This window comes from Ziziphus jujuba, chromosome 9 (genome assembly GCF_031755915.1).
Source record: "Ziziphus jujuba cultivar Dongzao chromosome 9, ASM3175591v1".
Classification (NCBI taxonomy): domain Eukaryota; kingdom Viridiplantae; phylum Streptophyta; class Magnoliopsida; order Rosales; family Rhamnaceae; genus Ziziphus; species Ziziphus jujuba.
The window spans coordinates 24225800-24239386 of record NC_083387.1 but is presented as its reverse complement, the minus strand read 5'-3'; the positions used below and the strand labels follow the sequence as shown (position 1 = coordinate 24239386).

General features: G+C 34.1%; 1 protein-coding gene and 1 pseudogene across 1 annotated transcript; one reads left to right on the top strand and one right to left on the bottom strand.

Annotated features, from left to right (window-relative positions):
• Positions 1-9649: 9649 nt before the first annotated feature.
• Positions 9650-10305, bottom strand: LOC132799421 (actin-85C-like). Its single transcript, XM_060811235.1, has 2 exons — positions 10279-10305; positions 9650-9958 (listed from the first exon to the last, which is right to left on the bottom strand). Exons 1-2 carry the CDS (start codon positions 10303-10305, stop codon positions 9650-9652), a joined length of 336 nt encoding a protein of 111 aa, XP_060667218.1.
• A 1400-nt stretch (positions 10306-11705) lies between these two features.
• LOC107427632 (actin-100-like) overlaps positions 11706-13587 on the top strand; it is a 35259-nt pseudogene continuing 33377 nt past the window's right edge.

Sequence of the window (13587 nt, the reverse complement as noted above, 5' to 3'; positions counted from 1 at the left end):
GCGAAGATCGGCGGCGATTTTTCCCTCCACTGCTGGCCACCTCTGATCGACCCTTTTCCGGCCACACGCGCCAGCCAGCCATCACCACCTCCTCAAGTCCGGCCGACCCACCAAATTTCACGCCACCGGACCACCGACGCGCCGGGATCGGAGCTTTTTTCCGGCGAGGGGCCGGAATTCTTCAAACCGCGATTTCTCCGCCGTCCGGCCTCCGTTTGGCTCACCGCCGGTCCCGTTGGATTCCTCTCCCCACGATCTACAAATCTGCAAAAAGTCTCAGCCAACGGCCACCGCACGCGCCGCCGCCGGCGATGGTTGCCGGTGACCGAGGCGGCTCGCCGGAAGTTACTGTTCCAGCGAGTACCCAGTTGCACCGCCAACCCCTCCCGACTGTGTTCGACCTCCTGAACCTGAATCCGGCATCCGTTTCCGCCAATTCGCAACGGTTTGGGAGAATTGCTGAGTCAAAACCCGAAAAGCTTTCCGGCGAGATTCCGACCCCGTCGGGTCCGATCACCGGAAAGTAAGACCGAATCAGTGATCCTCATCACTCAAGCTTCGATTCGGTATATAACTCGTAACTTTTAGATATCGTTTGGTGTTAGCTCCCCGGGTACCCATTTGGGATTTACCCGAATAAAATATTAATATATTTGGTTGGTATGCTGTGGGTGTTTTAGGTGCACGTGCGAGTAGTGGAGTCGATCCTACGGAGGATCTTGATTGAGATACGTGCTTAAGGTGAGTGACCCACCTTCAAATTAATTTTGGGAATTTAAATCTGTGATTATTATGTGTGGTCTGAATATTTGGAAATTTAATTTCTATGTGCCAAATATTTATGTGATTTATTGTGGAATTATTGGTGAATTTATTTTGATTAAAGAAAATATGCATTATATAAATTTATGCCATGTGAAATTATTTTATGGTTTTGAGAATTTTGAAATTCTTGTGGTTTTAACATTAAATCGGGCATGATTTGGTTTTCAAATATTTCGAGGAAAATATTTGTTTATGTTGGTGACTCCAATTTTTATAAGATATGCCCATGGGATTTTGTGAGGTTTAATTATTATATTTTGAGAATTATTTATGCTATTGGAAAAATGTGAGTATTTGAATTGGTGGATTTGGGAGTGGTAGATTTGAAATTCATGGAATTTATGGTGTTGATTATAAAGAAATTGTGGAGAATTTTCGGGTTCAAGCGGATGGAATATACCCGCTCTATTTATGCAAAATGTGAGTTTTGATATACAAATTAAATATGTGGATTTTATGATTTTTAGATGCACCGTGCACGTACTGGTGTTCTGTTTATATGTGATATGGATATTGTGCACACGGATGTGATTAGCGCGCAGGTGGGTGTGAGTAGCACGCAGGTGATATTATGAGGTTGTCCTGTGGTTGCCATCGGATGAGGGTAGGCCGCCCCTCCATGGCCGGGACACCAGGTTAGCAGCGGCGCAGTGGGACGCCATGCGACCGTATGCCGGTTTCTTTCTATAATCTCCTGTCTGGCGGTACCTTGGGACGCTGGGTACTGTTGGCGCCGCTGGTATATAGTGGGTGCATCAACTGATTTTTAGAACTGTGATCTTAAAAATAAATATTTTGAAACTGTATTGAAATCAAAAATATAATTAATACCGTTTCTGATATTTATTTGATGTCTTCGTTTTCGGGGAATACGAGCAAAGGGTTTTGTGAAAAGGTTTTAAAAGGGGAACTTTTCCAACTGAGAGAATTGTAAGGGTTTTGAGAGAAATTATTATTTTCAATTAATTATTATTTATTTACTTATTACCGTGGTATTATATTGTATAGTAGATAGGGTCACTCACTGAGATGATTAGCATCTCACACTCTTAAATTCCGTTCCTCTAGGTACCAGGTTGTCGGTGTTCATTCGGAGCGGACTCGATCTTCCTCGCTGTTTTAGTTCGTGAAGTACCCTGTTATTCTTTTATTGCAGTTGTAATATTTCTTTCACTCTTGCTGTATTCTATACTTAGTAGTACTTCATGAAGCTCTGTATACTGTATGGGACACTTATGTATTTATTTTGCACTGGATTACTGTATTTATTTTGAAGTGCTGAAATTTGTGGAACCAACTTGTAGTATTGTGGGAGGAATAAGGGGATGAGTATAGAAGTGTGTTTTCAGTGCAGGTAATTTTTGGTTAGTCCTACCCTTAGGGGAGGTACTGCCGGATTTTCCGTTGGAAGGTTCGGTGGTATTTCCCTGGGATCAGGGCTTGTCTAGGGTTCCGAGGAGGAATTCTGGACGGGTCCTGACATTTTGTGCCTAGTTGATATAGTAGTGTGGGATTTTAAGTAGTCACCTGTCGTGAGACTTATTTTTATCTGCATTATGTGTACCAATGTAATGCATGTTGGCATAGTGGATGGGATGTTTTATATTTGCCTATTTCATGAAATTGCCAATATGTTGTTATCTCCCATTTATTAACCAGGGTCCATACCGGTAACTAGGGTACCCTATCAGTGGTTTTAGTTGCTTTGTATGACACCTGAAATGACAGTGGAAGTTGATTAAATGCCATGAATCGCAGGTTCTAATTTATCATGTCGGTGATTTAGTTTAATGCATTTGTGGTTATTTGGTTAACTGTCTCTGGTCCATGAAAGGATATCTTTAGTACTACAAAGACCTTAGCGATATTGATATTTTATGTTTTGTGTTGAGGGGCTGAAAAATAGTTATTGTTTTATATATTTAAATGTTTTGTTGTGTTTATTATTTTCATAGTTAGTAGCACCCCGAATGTTCTCCCTATGACTACCATGATGAAATTGGATGGGACAAATTATTAGAAATGGAAGAAGACTTTAGTTATGAATTTGACCTTTATGAAATTGGATTTGGCTTTGGAGATAGATCCACCAGAGCTACCAACTGATGAGACTAGTGTAGCAATTAGGAAACTTTATGAGGATTGGAGGCATTCTAATAAGTGCTGCATGATGATGATGGAGAATCATATGGATGAATCAATTTATGCAAATATTCCAAAGGTGGAAACAACAAAGGAGCTCCTTGAGGAGATATGAAAGAAATTTATCAAGTTTGATATAAATGAGAAGTATCATTATTAGGACCTTTTGAATAATATTAAGTATGATGGAATTAAAGGAGTAAGGGACCATATTATGCTACTTTTTTCTTATTATAATAAGTTGAGGGACCTTAAGATGGACATTGGAAATGAGTTCTTGACCTATTCTATAATGAAGAGTCTTCCGTCTCAGTTTAATAATATACGGTCTAGTTTGAGTACTAAGAAGGAAGGTTGTAGCTTGGAGGAATTGACTGCTATTCTTGTTAAGGAGGATGATGATATTCTGCTAAGCAGGTCGAGATCTGTTGCTATAATTTCACATCAGGTAGATAAGTCCAAGAAGTTTTTCCAAAAGAAAGGACAAAGACTCAAGCCTGGACAAGGATTCAAGTTTAGACAAGGATTTAAACCTGGATAAGGATTTAAGCCCAATAGAAATAAGTTCTCTAGTATGAAGCCAAAAGGACCTAGGGATGGAGCTCATCACATAGAAGAAAGGAAAGCGTACTTCAATGGAAGGTGTGGTTACTGCAATAAAGTTGAACATAAAAAGATAGATTGTTGGCATTTAAAGGGAAAGCAAGAAAAGAAAGGTAGTATTTTAATGATTGAGACCAATATTATTGATGTGCCTATGAATTCTTGGAGGTTAGATGTTGGAGCAACAATTCATGTTACTAATTCATTGTAGGGGATGATAAGGCAAAGGGGGCCAACCAATCTTGAGCAGCATGTTTATATGAGAGATGGCTCAAGAGTGAAGGTGGATATCATGGCAACAATCAAATTGAAGCTTGCCACTGGATATGTTTTAGAATTATAAGAAGTTTCCTATGTACCCTCAATTAGGAGGAACTTATTATCTATTTCTCTTTTGGATAGTTAAGGTTATAGTTTCTTGTTTGAACATAACAAAAGTTGAAATGTATAAGGATGGTAAAGTTGTTGGGTTTGAAACTTTATGTGGCAATTTATATAAACTTGATTTATTTAGTAATGGTCTCAATTCTTCTTTTAATTCTATGTTTCCCCTATTATTGTTTCTAAACATCCAAGAATTAATGATAATTCCTCAATGTTATGGTATAAGCGTTTGGGACATATTTCTACGCACAAAATGGAAAGGTTAGTGAATGATGGAATACTTCATAATCTTGATTTCTCCAACTTGTCGACTTGTGTTGAATGTGTGAAAGGAAAGTTAACTTCCAAGGTTAGAAAAGATAAGATAGCTAGGTGTGGAGATGTTTTGGAATTAATCTATACTGATATATGTGGACCTTTTACACTAACTGCTTTGGTGGTTATAGTTATTTTATTATCTTCATTGATGATTTTTCTCGTTATAGACATGTTGAGCTTATCTATGAGAAGTCGGATTCTTTGATTGCCTTCAAGGAATTTAAGGTTAAGATGGAGCTTTAAAAGAATAAGAAGATAAAGGCTGTGAGGTCTGATAGAGGTGGTGAGTTTTATGGCAGATATGATGAGACTAGACAGAACCTAGGACCATTCACAATTTATTTACGTGAGTGTGGCATTGATGCACAATATATAATGCTCGATAAACTTTAGCAGAATGGCATAGCTGAGAGGAGAAATCGTACTTTATTGGATATGGTACGATCTATGTTGGTAAATTCTAATTTGCCAAATTACTTGTGGGAAGAGGCTTTAAGGATGGCGGCTTATATTTTGAATCAAGTTCCAAGTAAATCCATTCCTAAGACTCCTTTTGAGCTGTGGTCAGGAAAAAGCCTAATTTGCACCATTTTCAAGTATGGGGTTGCAAAGCTGAAGTAAGGATTTATAATCCCCAAATTAAGAAGTTGGATCCTAAAATTATAAGTGGATATTTTGTTGGCTATTGTATAGGATATAGGGGTTCAAGATTCTTTTATCTATCTCACACCACCAGAATTATGGAATCAGACAGGGCTATTTATTTTGAAAATGATTTTGGATTTGATGATAGTAATGGTCCAAGAGAGTCTCAATTTATAGAAGAAAATGTATTCATTCCCAATATTTTTGTTCCTGATGGAGATGTTATTAATCCAGTGGTTGATAAACCAATAGTTGGTCAAGATGAACCCATTATTGAAGGGCAGGATATTCCAACTATTATAGATGTTGATGTACCTTTGAGAATGTCACAAAGGACTAGGCGGTCAGCTATTCCTGATGACTATGAGGTTTACTTGTAGGAGCATGATTTTGACATAAATGATGATTCAGATCCAATCACTTATGAGGAGGCCATAAGCAGTTCGCACTCAAAATTTTGGTTGATGCAATGAAAATTAAATGAAATCCATGGCATCCAATGGTGTTTGGGAGTTGGTTGAGTTACCAGAGGTTAGTAAGCCTAAAGGGCTAAAAGAGACTCTAATGGTCAAGTGGAGAAATATAAGGCTAGACTTGTAGTCAAAGGGTTTAGCCAGAAGGAAGGAATAGATTACATAAAGACAGTCTCTCCTGTATCCACAAAAGATTCTTTTAGAATCATTATGGCAATTGTGGTGTATTAAGACCTGGAGTCGCACCAGATGGATGTCAGGACTGCTTTTCTAAATGATGATTTATTTGAGGATGTATATATGGTTCAACCAATTGGCTTCCAGCAAACAGGGAATAGTAATTTGGTTTGTAAGCTTAAGAAATTAATTTATGGTCTTAAGCAAGCTTCGAGGCAATATTATCTCAAGTTTGATGAGGTTGTCACCAAAAATGGCTTTAAGGAAAATGTTGTTGATAGGTGCATATATATGAAGGTCAGTGGGAGTAGTTTTGTATTTCTAGTGTTGTATGTTGATGACATACTTTTGGCCACTAATGACACTGACCTATTAGCTGAGACAAAGTAGATGTTGTAGAACCATTTTGATATAAAAGATCTTGGTGAGGCTTCTTTTGTTTTGGGAATCAAGATTGTTCGAGATAGGACTAATTATATGTTAAAATTGTCTCAAAGAGCCTATATTGATAGAATCCTTAAGAGATTTGATATGCATAATTGTTCTCCTAGAAGTGTACTAGCCACGAAGGGTACTAGCCGCAGAGGGTGAAAGACTTTCTAAGGATCAACGTCCCAAAAATGATAGAGAGAGAATGGGGATAAGAAATGTTTGCTATTTTTCAGCAGTTGGTAGTTTAATGTATACTCAAGTTTATCCACGGTCTGATATAGCTTTTGTTGTGAGTGTGCTTGATAGATTTATGAGCATCCTGGTCCTATTCATTACCAAGCAGTTAAGAAGGTCTTTAGGTATCTTCAGGGTACTAAAGATCATATGTTGATATATCGACATACCAATTCGCTTGATGTAGTTGGTTATAGTGATGCAGATTATAAAGGCTATGTGGATGATAAGAAATCTACCACTGGATATATATTTATCATGGCAGGAGGTGCTGTGTCTTAGCGGAGTGCCAAGCAGTCAGTGACAGCATCCTCAATTATGGAGGCAGAGTACGTGGCATGTTATAAGGCTACTCGTCATGCATTTTGGCTTTAGAATTTTTTTCGTGATTTGGGAGTAGTAGACTCCATTGAGAGGTTTATTATGATGTATTGTGACAATACTATAGCAATGCCTTTCTCCAATAATTTAAAAGGTATCCCTGATGTAAGGTACATTGATGTAAAGTATTTTATGGTAAAGGAGAAAGTTGAAGAGAGCCTTATTACTGTTGTTCGCATGCCTACTTATAGCATGGTGGTAGATCCACTGACCAAGGCCTCACCAGTAGGCATATTTGAGGAGTATGTGTCTCGTATGGGACTGTAAGGCAATTGAGACTGCTATGGGTCAATGGGAGTTTGTTATATATTCTGTAGTAATATCCATGTTAAGTTCAATGGGAGTTTGTTATATATTCTGCAGTAATATCCATGTTAAGTATTATTTTGAGTATTTTGATACATTGATGTACGTGGATCATTATTTATTTATGAGATGATTTATTACACATATTATTGTTCCTTGTATTTACAGGCTTGTTGAGACTTTTAGTCTATGTATATGTATATGTTGATCTACAGATGCTATGATGACTCTCTACTACGTAGTTTGGGTGTATTGTTGTATTCTGTCAATACACAATGTGCTCGGATAAAATGCTATTGTGTGTTGGGGGATTGCACATGGTTAGGTAAATCTCTACTACCCAGATTGGATTTATGGCATGCAAAGTGCTTAGTTGAAATGGTATCATGTTTTGGGAGATTTACTAAGAAATCTCTACTACCTAGTCTAGTATATTGTTGTGCCATGTCGGTATGCTATATATTTAGATAAAATTGTATTATAGTTCGGGAGATTCTGTAGTAAGTGAGTTTGGATTATATATATAATGATTAGGTAGTAGTGGGAGAATGTTAGATAAATTAATATTTGTGGATTTAGCATAATCAATTACTCACTTATAGGACCTATTTATGCCATTAATAGGATTGGCTTGTTTATTATTTTGTAGTAGGGCCCTTAGTCACACACTCTCTATAAGACTCTAGTTACCCCATTGGACTGGAGGACCAACTCTCTTTATAAGCTCACTGACTTACCCCCATATTTTTCTTATTATTATTATATTATTAAATTATTATTATTTTGATGTGTGTTAAAATTAATGGGTAAGTCTGACTTACAGAAACTATCAAAGGTTTAAGGCAGGCAAACAGATACATACCATATGGTATTTTTAAGATTAGAATTTTTCAAAGATCTGAGAGTGGTTTGAGAGTAGTATGTCCATAGGCACTACTTTACATTATTTTCTATTTTGCAGGATTAAAGATTCAATTTATCAATGGCTGTATTTAGAAGTTAGTAATTTGATATTTTAATATAATTTATTATGTATATTTAGATTCGTAAATTCTAACAGTCCCTACATTGACTTTTTATTAGTTGTAAAAAGTTAAAAGGAGATAAAAGATGCAATTTATTAATTACTATATCAGCTCTGTAGGATCCAGGGGCAAAATAGTAAATCTGCCAAATTAAAGGCATATTATTATTTATTATTAATGTAATTCTAATTAGAGCAGGGCAAGAGATATGGTTTATTGAAATCACAATCTCCTCGATATTGAAGTGAAGAATTTACGAATTGAATAAACATCGTTTAATAATAACAATGGATGTTGATTTCCAAATTTTGAATCGGATGAGGTATGGAAGTATAAAATCCTCCTTCCCGCAGTTTAATATATGTAAAAAAGAATAAAAAGTAAAAAGAGTTGAAAAAAAAAAAAAAAAACTATCACAAAGACAAACTCAACTATCAAATAGCTCGAAAATCACTACTCTAAAAAACTATATGAACAAATCAAACGAAAAATACAAAAAATAAATTATGAAGGCAAGCCCACTATTATTATTATTATTATAATATTGAAGATAAGACAAGGCTATTATTACTCTGCTTTCCAACAAAGTACTTTCGCCCATTCGTCCCAAATGACAAAAAAAAAAAAATTTATGACTTAAGAGGACAATTACAAATAGAGGTCCACTAAATAAAAAGCCTTACATATTATTTTAGAAAAGAAAAAAGAAAAAAGGCGGTTGTTTTAGCTTCTTTCACTGCATTTTATATAATATTTTTCAATTATTTTTCTTCATTAGATGTCTAGTAGACTTTAATTGGGCAAAATTAAATTGTTCAATACGCATCAATCAAATAATATTAATATTATTTGATGCATATTAACATAACAATATTAAGTTGTTTAACCAAGTATAACCAAACATATTTTTTAAATCAAAAACTGAAAGTTTTATAGTAAAAATAAAAATATTTAATCTATCTAAATAAAGTATATTTATTCATAAATTCCATTAAAATGTTTTATCTATAATTATATTTGACGAAGAATAATTAATCAATATTCAAACCTTAAAAATATTTATTAAAAAATTACAAAAAAATAAAACTATATTTAAAATAATTAAATAATTCATGTTTATAAATTATATTATATATGAATGAATAAATTACGGTTACATATTTTTGTAAATTACAGTTACATATTTTTGTTTTAAAAATGAAAATTTATTTATTAAATGTTGAAAGTATGTTTACTTTTGGTTATCTAAACATATCTATAAACTAACAATTTTAATATTATTTGATTAATGTGTATTTACAATTTAATATTGTTTAGCTAAAATCTACAAAATATTAAATAAAAATATATTTGAGGAATTTTATATGAAATCTATTGAGAAATTGTTTAGCCCTGTTTTCTATTTTCAGTTTTCAAAATATTATTTTAAAAATAAAAAAAATAAACTGCTTTTATTTGTTGTTTGAAAACAAAGATGTTTGGCCAGTGATGTTTGAAAACTATTTTCAAACTAAAAAACAGAAAATATTATTTTAATATTTTCTATTTTTTTTTAATTTGTTTTGTAAAATTGTTTTTGAAAACTGATATCGAAATAGGAAATCTTTTGTTTTGGAAACAGTTTTCTGTTTTATAGAATAGAAAACTATTTTAAAACTTAATGGCCAAATAGGCCCTTGGCACATTGAAGGTCTCAAACATGATTTAGGTCATCTTCTCCCTATTGGCCTTTGGGTTGAGTGGTGCCTCAGTAAGAAGTACTGGGTGTTCTTTAGGGGCAACATGGAGCTTATTGTAGAAGGTATGATGCCAAATTTTCTCCATATCATCCCAGTTGCTAACAATACCATGTTCTATTGGGTACTTCAAAGTGAGGATACCTCTTTTAGACTGGGCTTCATCACCTACATAAGCATCCTTCTGACCCATCCCAACCATAACACCAGTATGATGAGGACTGCCAACAATACTGGGAAACACTGCCCTTGGGGCATCATCGCCAGCAAATCTAGCCTGCAGATTTCGGGAGAAAATAAATAGAGCATCCATTCAGTTAAAAGAAGACATTTCAAATTCAGCTGCTAATATAAACAACTAAGAAAATCCACACCATGTGGATAAATTAAAACAATAAAATAAAATTACATAAAATAATAAAACATATTAGAACTTGTATATCTTAGCATTAATCTGCTCTTTATAAAATTGACTGAGGCCTGTGTGGTACCACAGTGTCCTTAAAACGTTTTTCGTCCACCGGTGCAGGAGTGTTGTGAAAAACATCTCTCAATATACAATGGCTACAAAGATTTTGGACACGGCACCTCCAAAACCTTTCCTTCGAATTTTTTGCATACCATTGCTTTACCACGCTATCTCTGCTTTTCTCTTAGGTTTTCACGTATTTCTCAAAAAACATTTTTCCTTGTATTTTTTTTGAAAAACTGAAAAGAACGTTCAAAAGTACGTGTGAGCATCAATCTCCCAAACACAGAATTGTGTTTCCTTAAAACTCTCAACCCCCAATCTTCAAAATTATTATTTTATTTTATTCAAAAAAAATTGATCAAAACCCTCATTTTTCCAGACAAACGTAGGAAATAAAACAAAGTCCAAAGCCTTTAAGGCTCAATAAAGGAAAATCATTCACATTTTGTGTTGGCCTAAAACTATAACAATCATTGCTAATCTCATATAAAAGGTTTGTGCGAGGATTATTCCCATTTGTGGTTGCAGAAGAGAGAGAGTGAGTGAAAGCTATGAGTCAACCACGTATGGGAAAGAAAAAGTCTAATATGGCGTGTTATATAATGTGAAAAAGTAATCACGTGGCATCAAATCATATGAAGGAATACCTAGCTGTACAATACTCCGAGAGTACTAGAAATTTTTATGATTGATTAAGTTGATTCTTATTTTCTTAAAGGAGTCAATTTATGAGCTAAGGTCTTTGAAAAGAGTACCAAAATTGTACATTAAATTTTGTTTGCCAACCAGTACATTAATGGTTGACAAAAAGATAATCAATAATGCTAAAATTATCAATTATTATCAATAATATTAGAGTTATTAAAATATTCATCAAATCTGTTTATCAAATAATATGATGAATGACGTAGTAATATTTAATTGCTTTATTTTTGTTATTCATTTATCCATTGAAGAGCTTGTTTTTTTTTTATATATTTAAAATATCTAAATAATATATAAATATGTTAACAAAAACTATATCAATACATGTCATTTAATAAATAATATTGATAAAGATTTTTGTACCTATAATATTATTGTAAAACTATACTAATCCATGAAAAATGAATTTAATAATTCCATGCCACATCATTTGATGGCTTTATTTTATTATTATTACAACAAGTTTTAATTTAAAATTCTGTTAATAACATATCTATGGGGTAATGACATGGAAATGACTTGTGAGGATCTTACATGGTGAACTTTTTTGGTATGCCTCCTATAGTATGCCAAACTTTCATCGTTCAAATAATGACACATCTAAATATATAACCTTTTTTAAATAAAATCTAATAAGTAAAGATCAATTTATAAAATTTGAATGCAACCAACCAGTAACTATTGTTAGTATATGTGAGCAACTGATGGTAAGTCAAATACTGCTTACCATATTAAAATTATATATGTATATATCAGAACATCTACTATGAGGGGCGTCCGTATGGGTTATATGCAGACCAAACATGTGATGAAATTTCCTACCCTTTAATTTGCACATCTGGCATCAATGGTGGAGATTGAGTTGCAATTCTCACGTGAGATGTTTGGCCAAAGCTTCCCTTCCCATTCGCATATTTCTCTTCTCTTCCCTTCGTACCATGGCAGTGACGTTAAGCCACTTCCACCTACCGTGCTAGCGATGTTGAGCCACCACCATCTCCAGTTTGCACATGACGTTGAGCCACTACCATTCTCCACTACTTCCACCGGACAGAAAATCCCATATTGTCCATTGCTTCCACCATCTAGGGATTGGGTCAAATCTGGAACTTCAATGGAATCGGGGTAGTTTTTGTTTGCTTTTGGTGGAAGAGAAATGGGATTTTAGTCGGTTGTATTTGTCTGAATTGAAGTATTTACATCTTTTGAACCTTTTTTAAATTTTTCTACATTTTGTGACTTAGTAGAAATTGAAGTATTTGTCTGAATTGCTTTTGAAATCCCATTTGCTAGAAGAGAAATGAGATTTTAGTCGGTTGTGTTGATGTTGAATTTTCTTGTTATTCTGAATCCGATTGTTCTTCTCTTCTACATTTGATTTTGCACCAGTGCTTGCTTGGTTGTGAGATAGACATTAATTGGAGCTTCTTACGAACATGTCCAAGATGTTTTTTTTTTTTAATAGGTTAGAGCTAGGTTTAGTGCACTTTTCACTATGTTAAGCTACAAGGAACTGCACGAATGCTAAAAAAAATAAACAGCTTTTTTGACGTATGTTTCCTTCAAGTAGGCTGATTATGAGCAAAGAGTATCAGAAACAAAACAAAAAAGCTTTCTTTTTTTGTTTTTAAGTTCGAGCCATTGATCTAGCTTTTGCATGCAGATCGGTTTGTTCCTAGTGATGTCCAATATTTCTGAAACAATTATCTTTGATTGTTCCTAGTTATATCCAATATTTGTGAAACAATTATCGTTGGTTGTTACTGTTTTTCCAAGTCGGCAGTCCACTTTAGCTCTTAGCATCATTTTGAAGTTTCCTATATGGTTCATTTTGGTTCTACCAAGGATTGGATTTGGTACATGTAAATACTATCTATGGCTGCCTTGATGTGGTTCTCTTTAGAGCATCTTCAATGCTATTTGCTACTTTAGAAAGCAATTATGAACAATCGATACAAATATCTATAGCTGCCTTTATATGGTTCTCTGAGACTACAAAGCATATGTGAGAGCATGTAAATACTATCTATGGTTGCCTTTATATGGTTCTCTTAGACTACTTTGCATGCCATTCGATTCCCTCAATCTAAACATCTATGTTTACATTATAGTGATATAAGTGATATAAATATCACAAGCGAAACATGAATGTTTTATTTTTTATTTTGTTTTAGTTTTTTGATATATGTCGTTTGGCTTTTGATAGCTTATTAAATCCTACCTTGTCTTCTTTAGAAATCAGAGGTTGAGATTAGTTGTGTAAGCATGTTAACAAGCACTAGTGATGTTCAACCGATCCGGATGTGCTTATGTGGGCAATATATGCATTTAAAAACATCAAGGACAGATAAGAACCCAAATCGTCAATTCTGGAAATGCTTAGATGGAGAACAGGTTGTATATAATTGTTGGACTGTTTAATTTTCATTTGTTTTCGCTTATAAAATAATTAAATTATATATGTTTACTTGACACAGGAAAAAGGATGTGATAAATTCATTTGGGCAAAAGAAGGGGAAGCTAAACTAGACAAAATAGATATACTTATCGGTGAAGTTCATCATTTATGTATCCAAGTGGAGAAATCTAATAATATGCTTGAAGCAATTCAGAAAGATACTAAGACGAAAGACCAATATGATGTTAAGAATTTTATAGCTCTTGTAATTTTATTATTTATTTTCTTTAAAATGTTTGCCTAGTGATGTAGTCAAGTAATATATGTGTTT

What these genes read in the sequence shown, in the direction of transcription:
- LOC132799421 (XM_060811235.1), bottom strand. Translation starts at nt 10,305, where the DNA reads ATGGTATGCAAAAAATTCGAAGGAAAG. An exon ending in GCAAAAAATTCGAAGGAAAG is followed by an intron (nt 9,959 to 10,278) that starts GTTTTGGAGGTG and finishes CGAAATCTGCAG; the next exon opens with GCTAGATTTGCTGGCGATGA.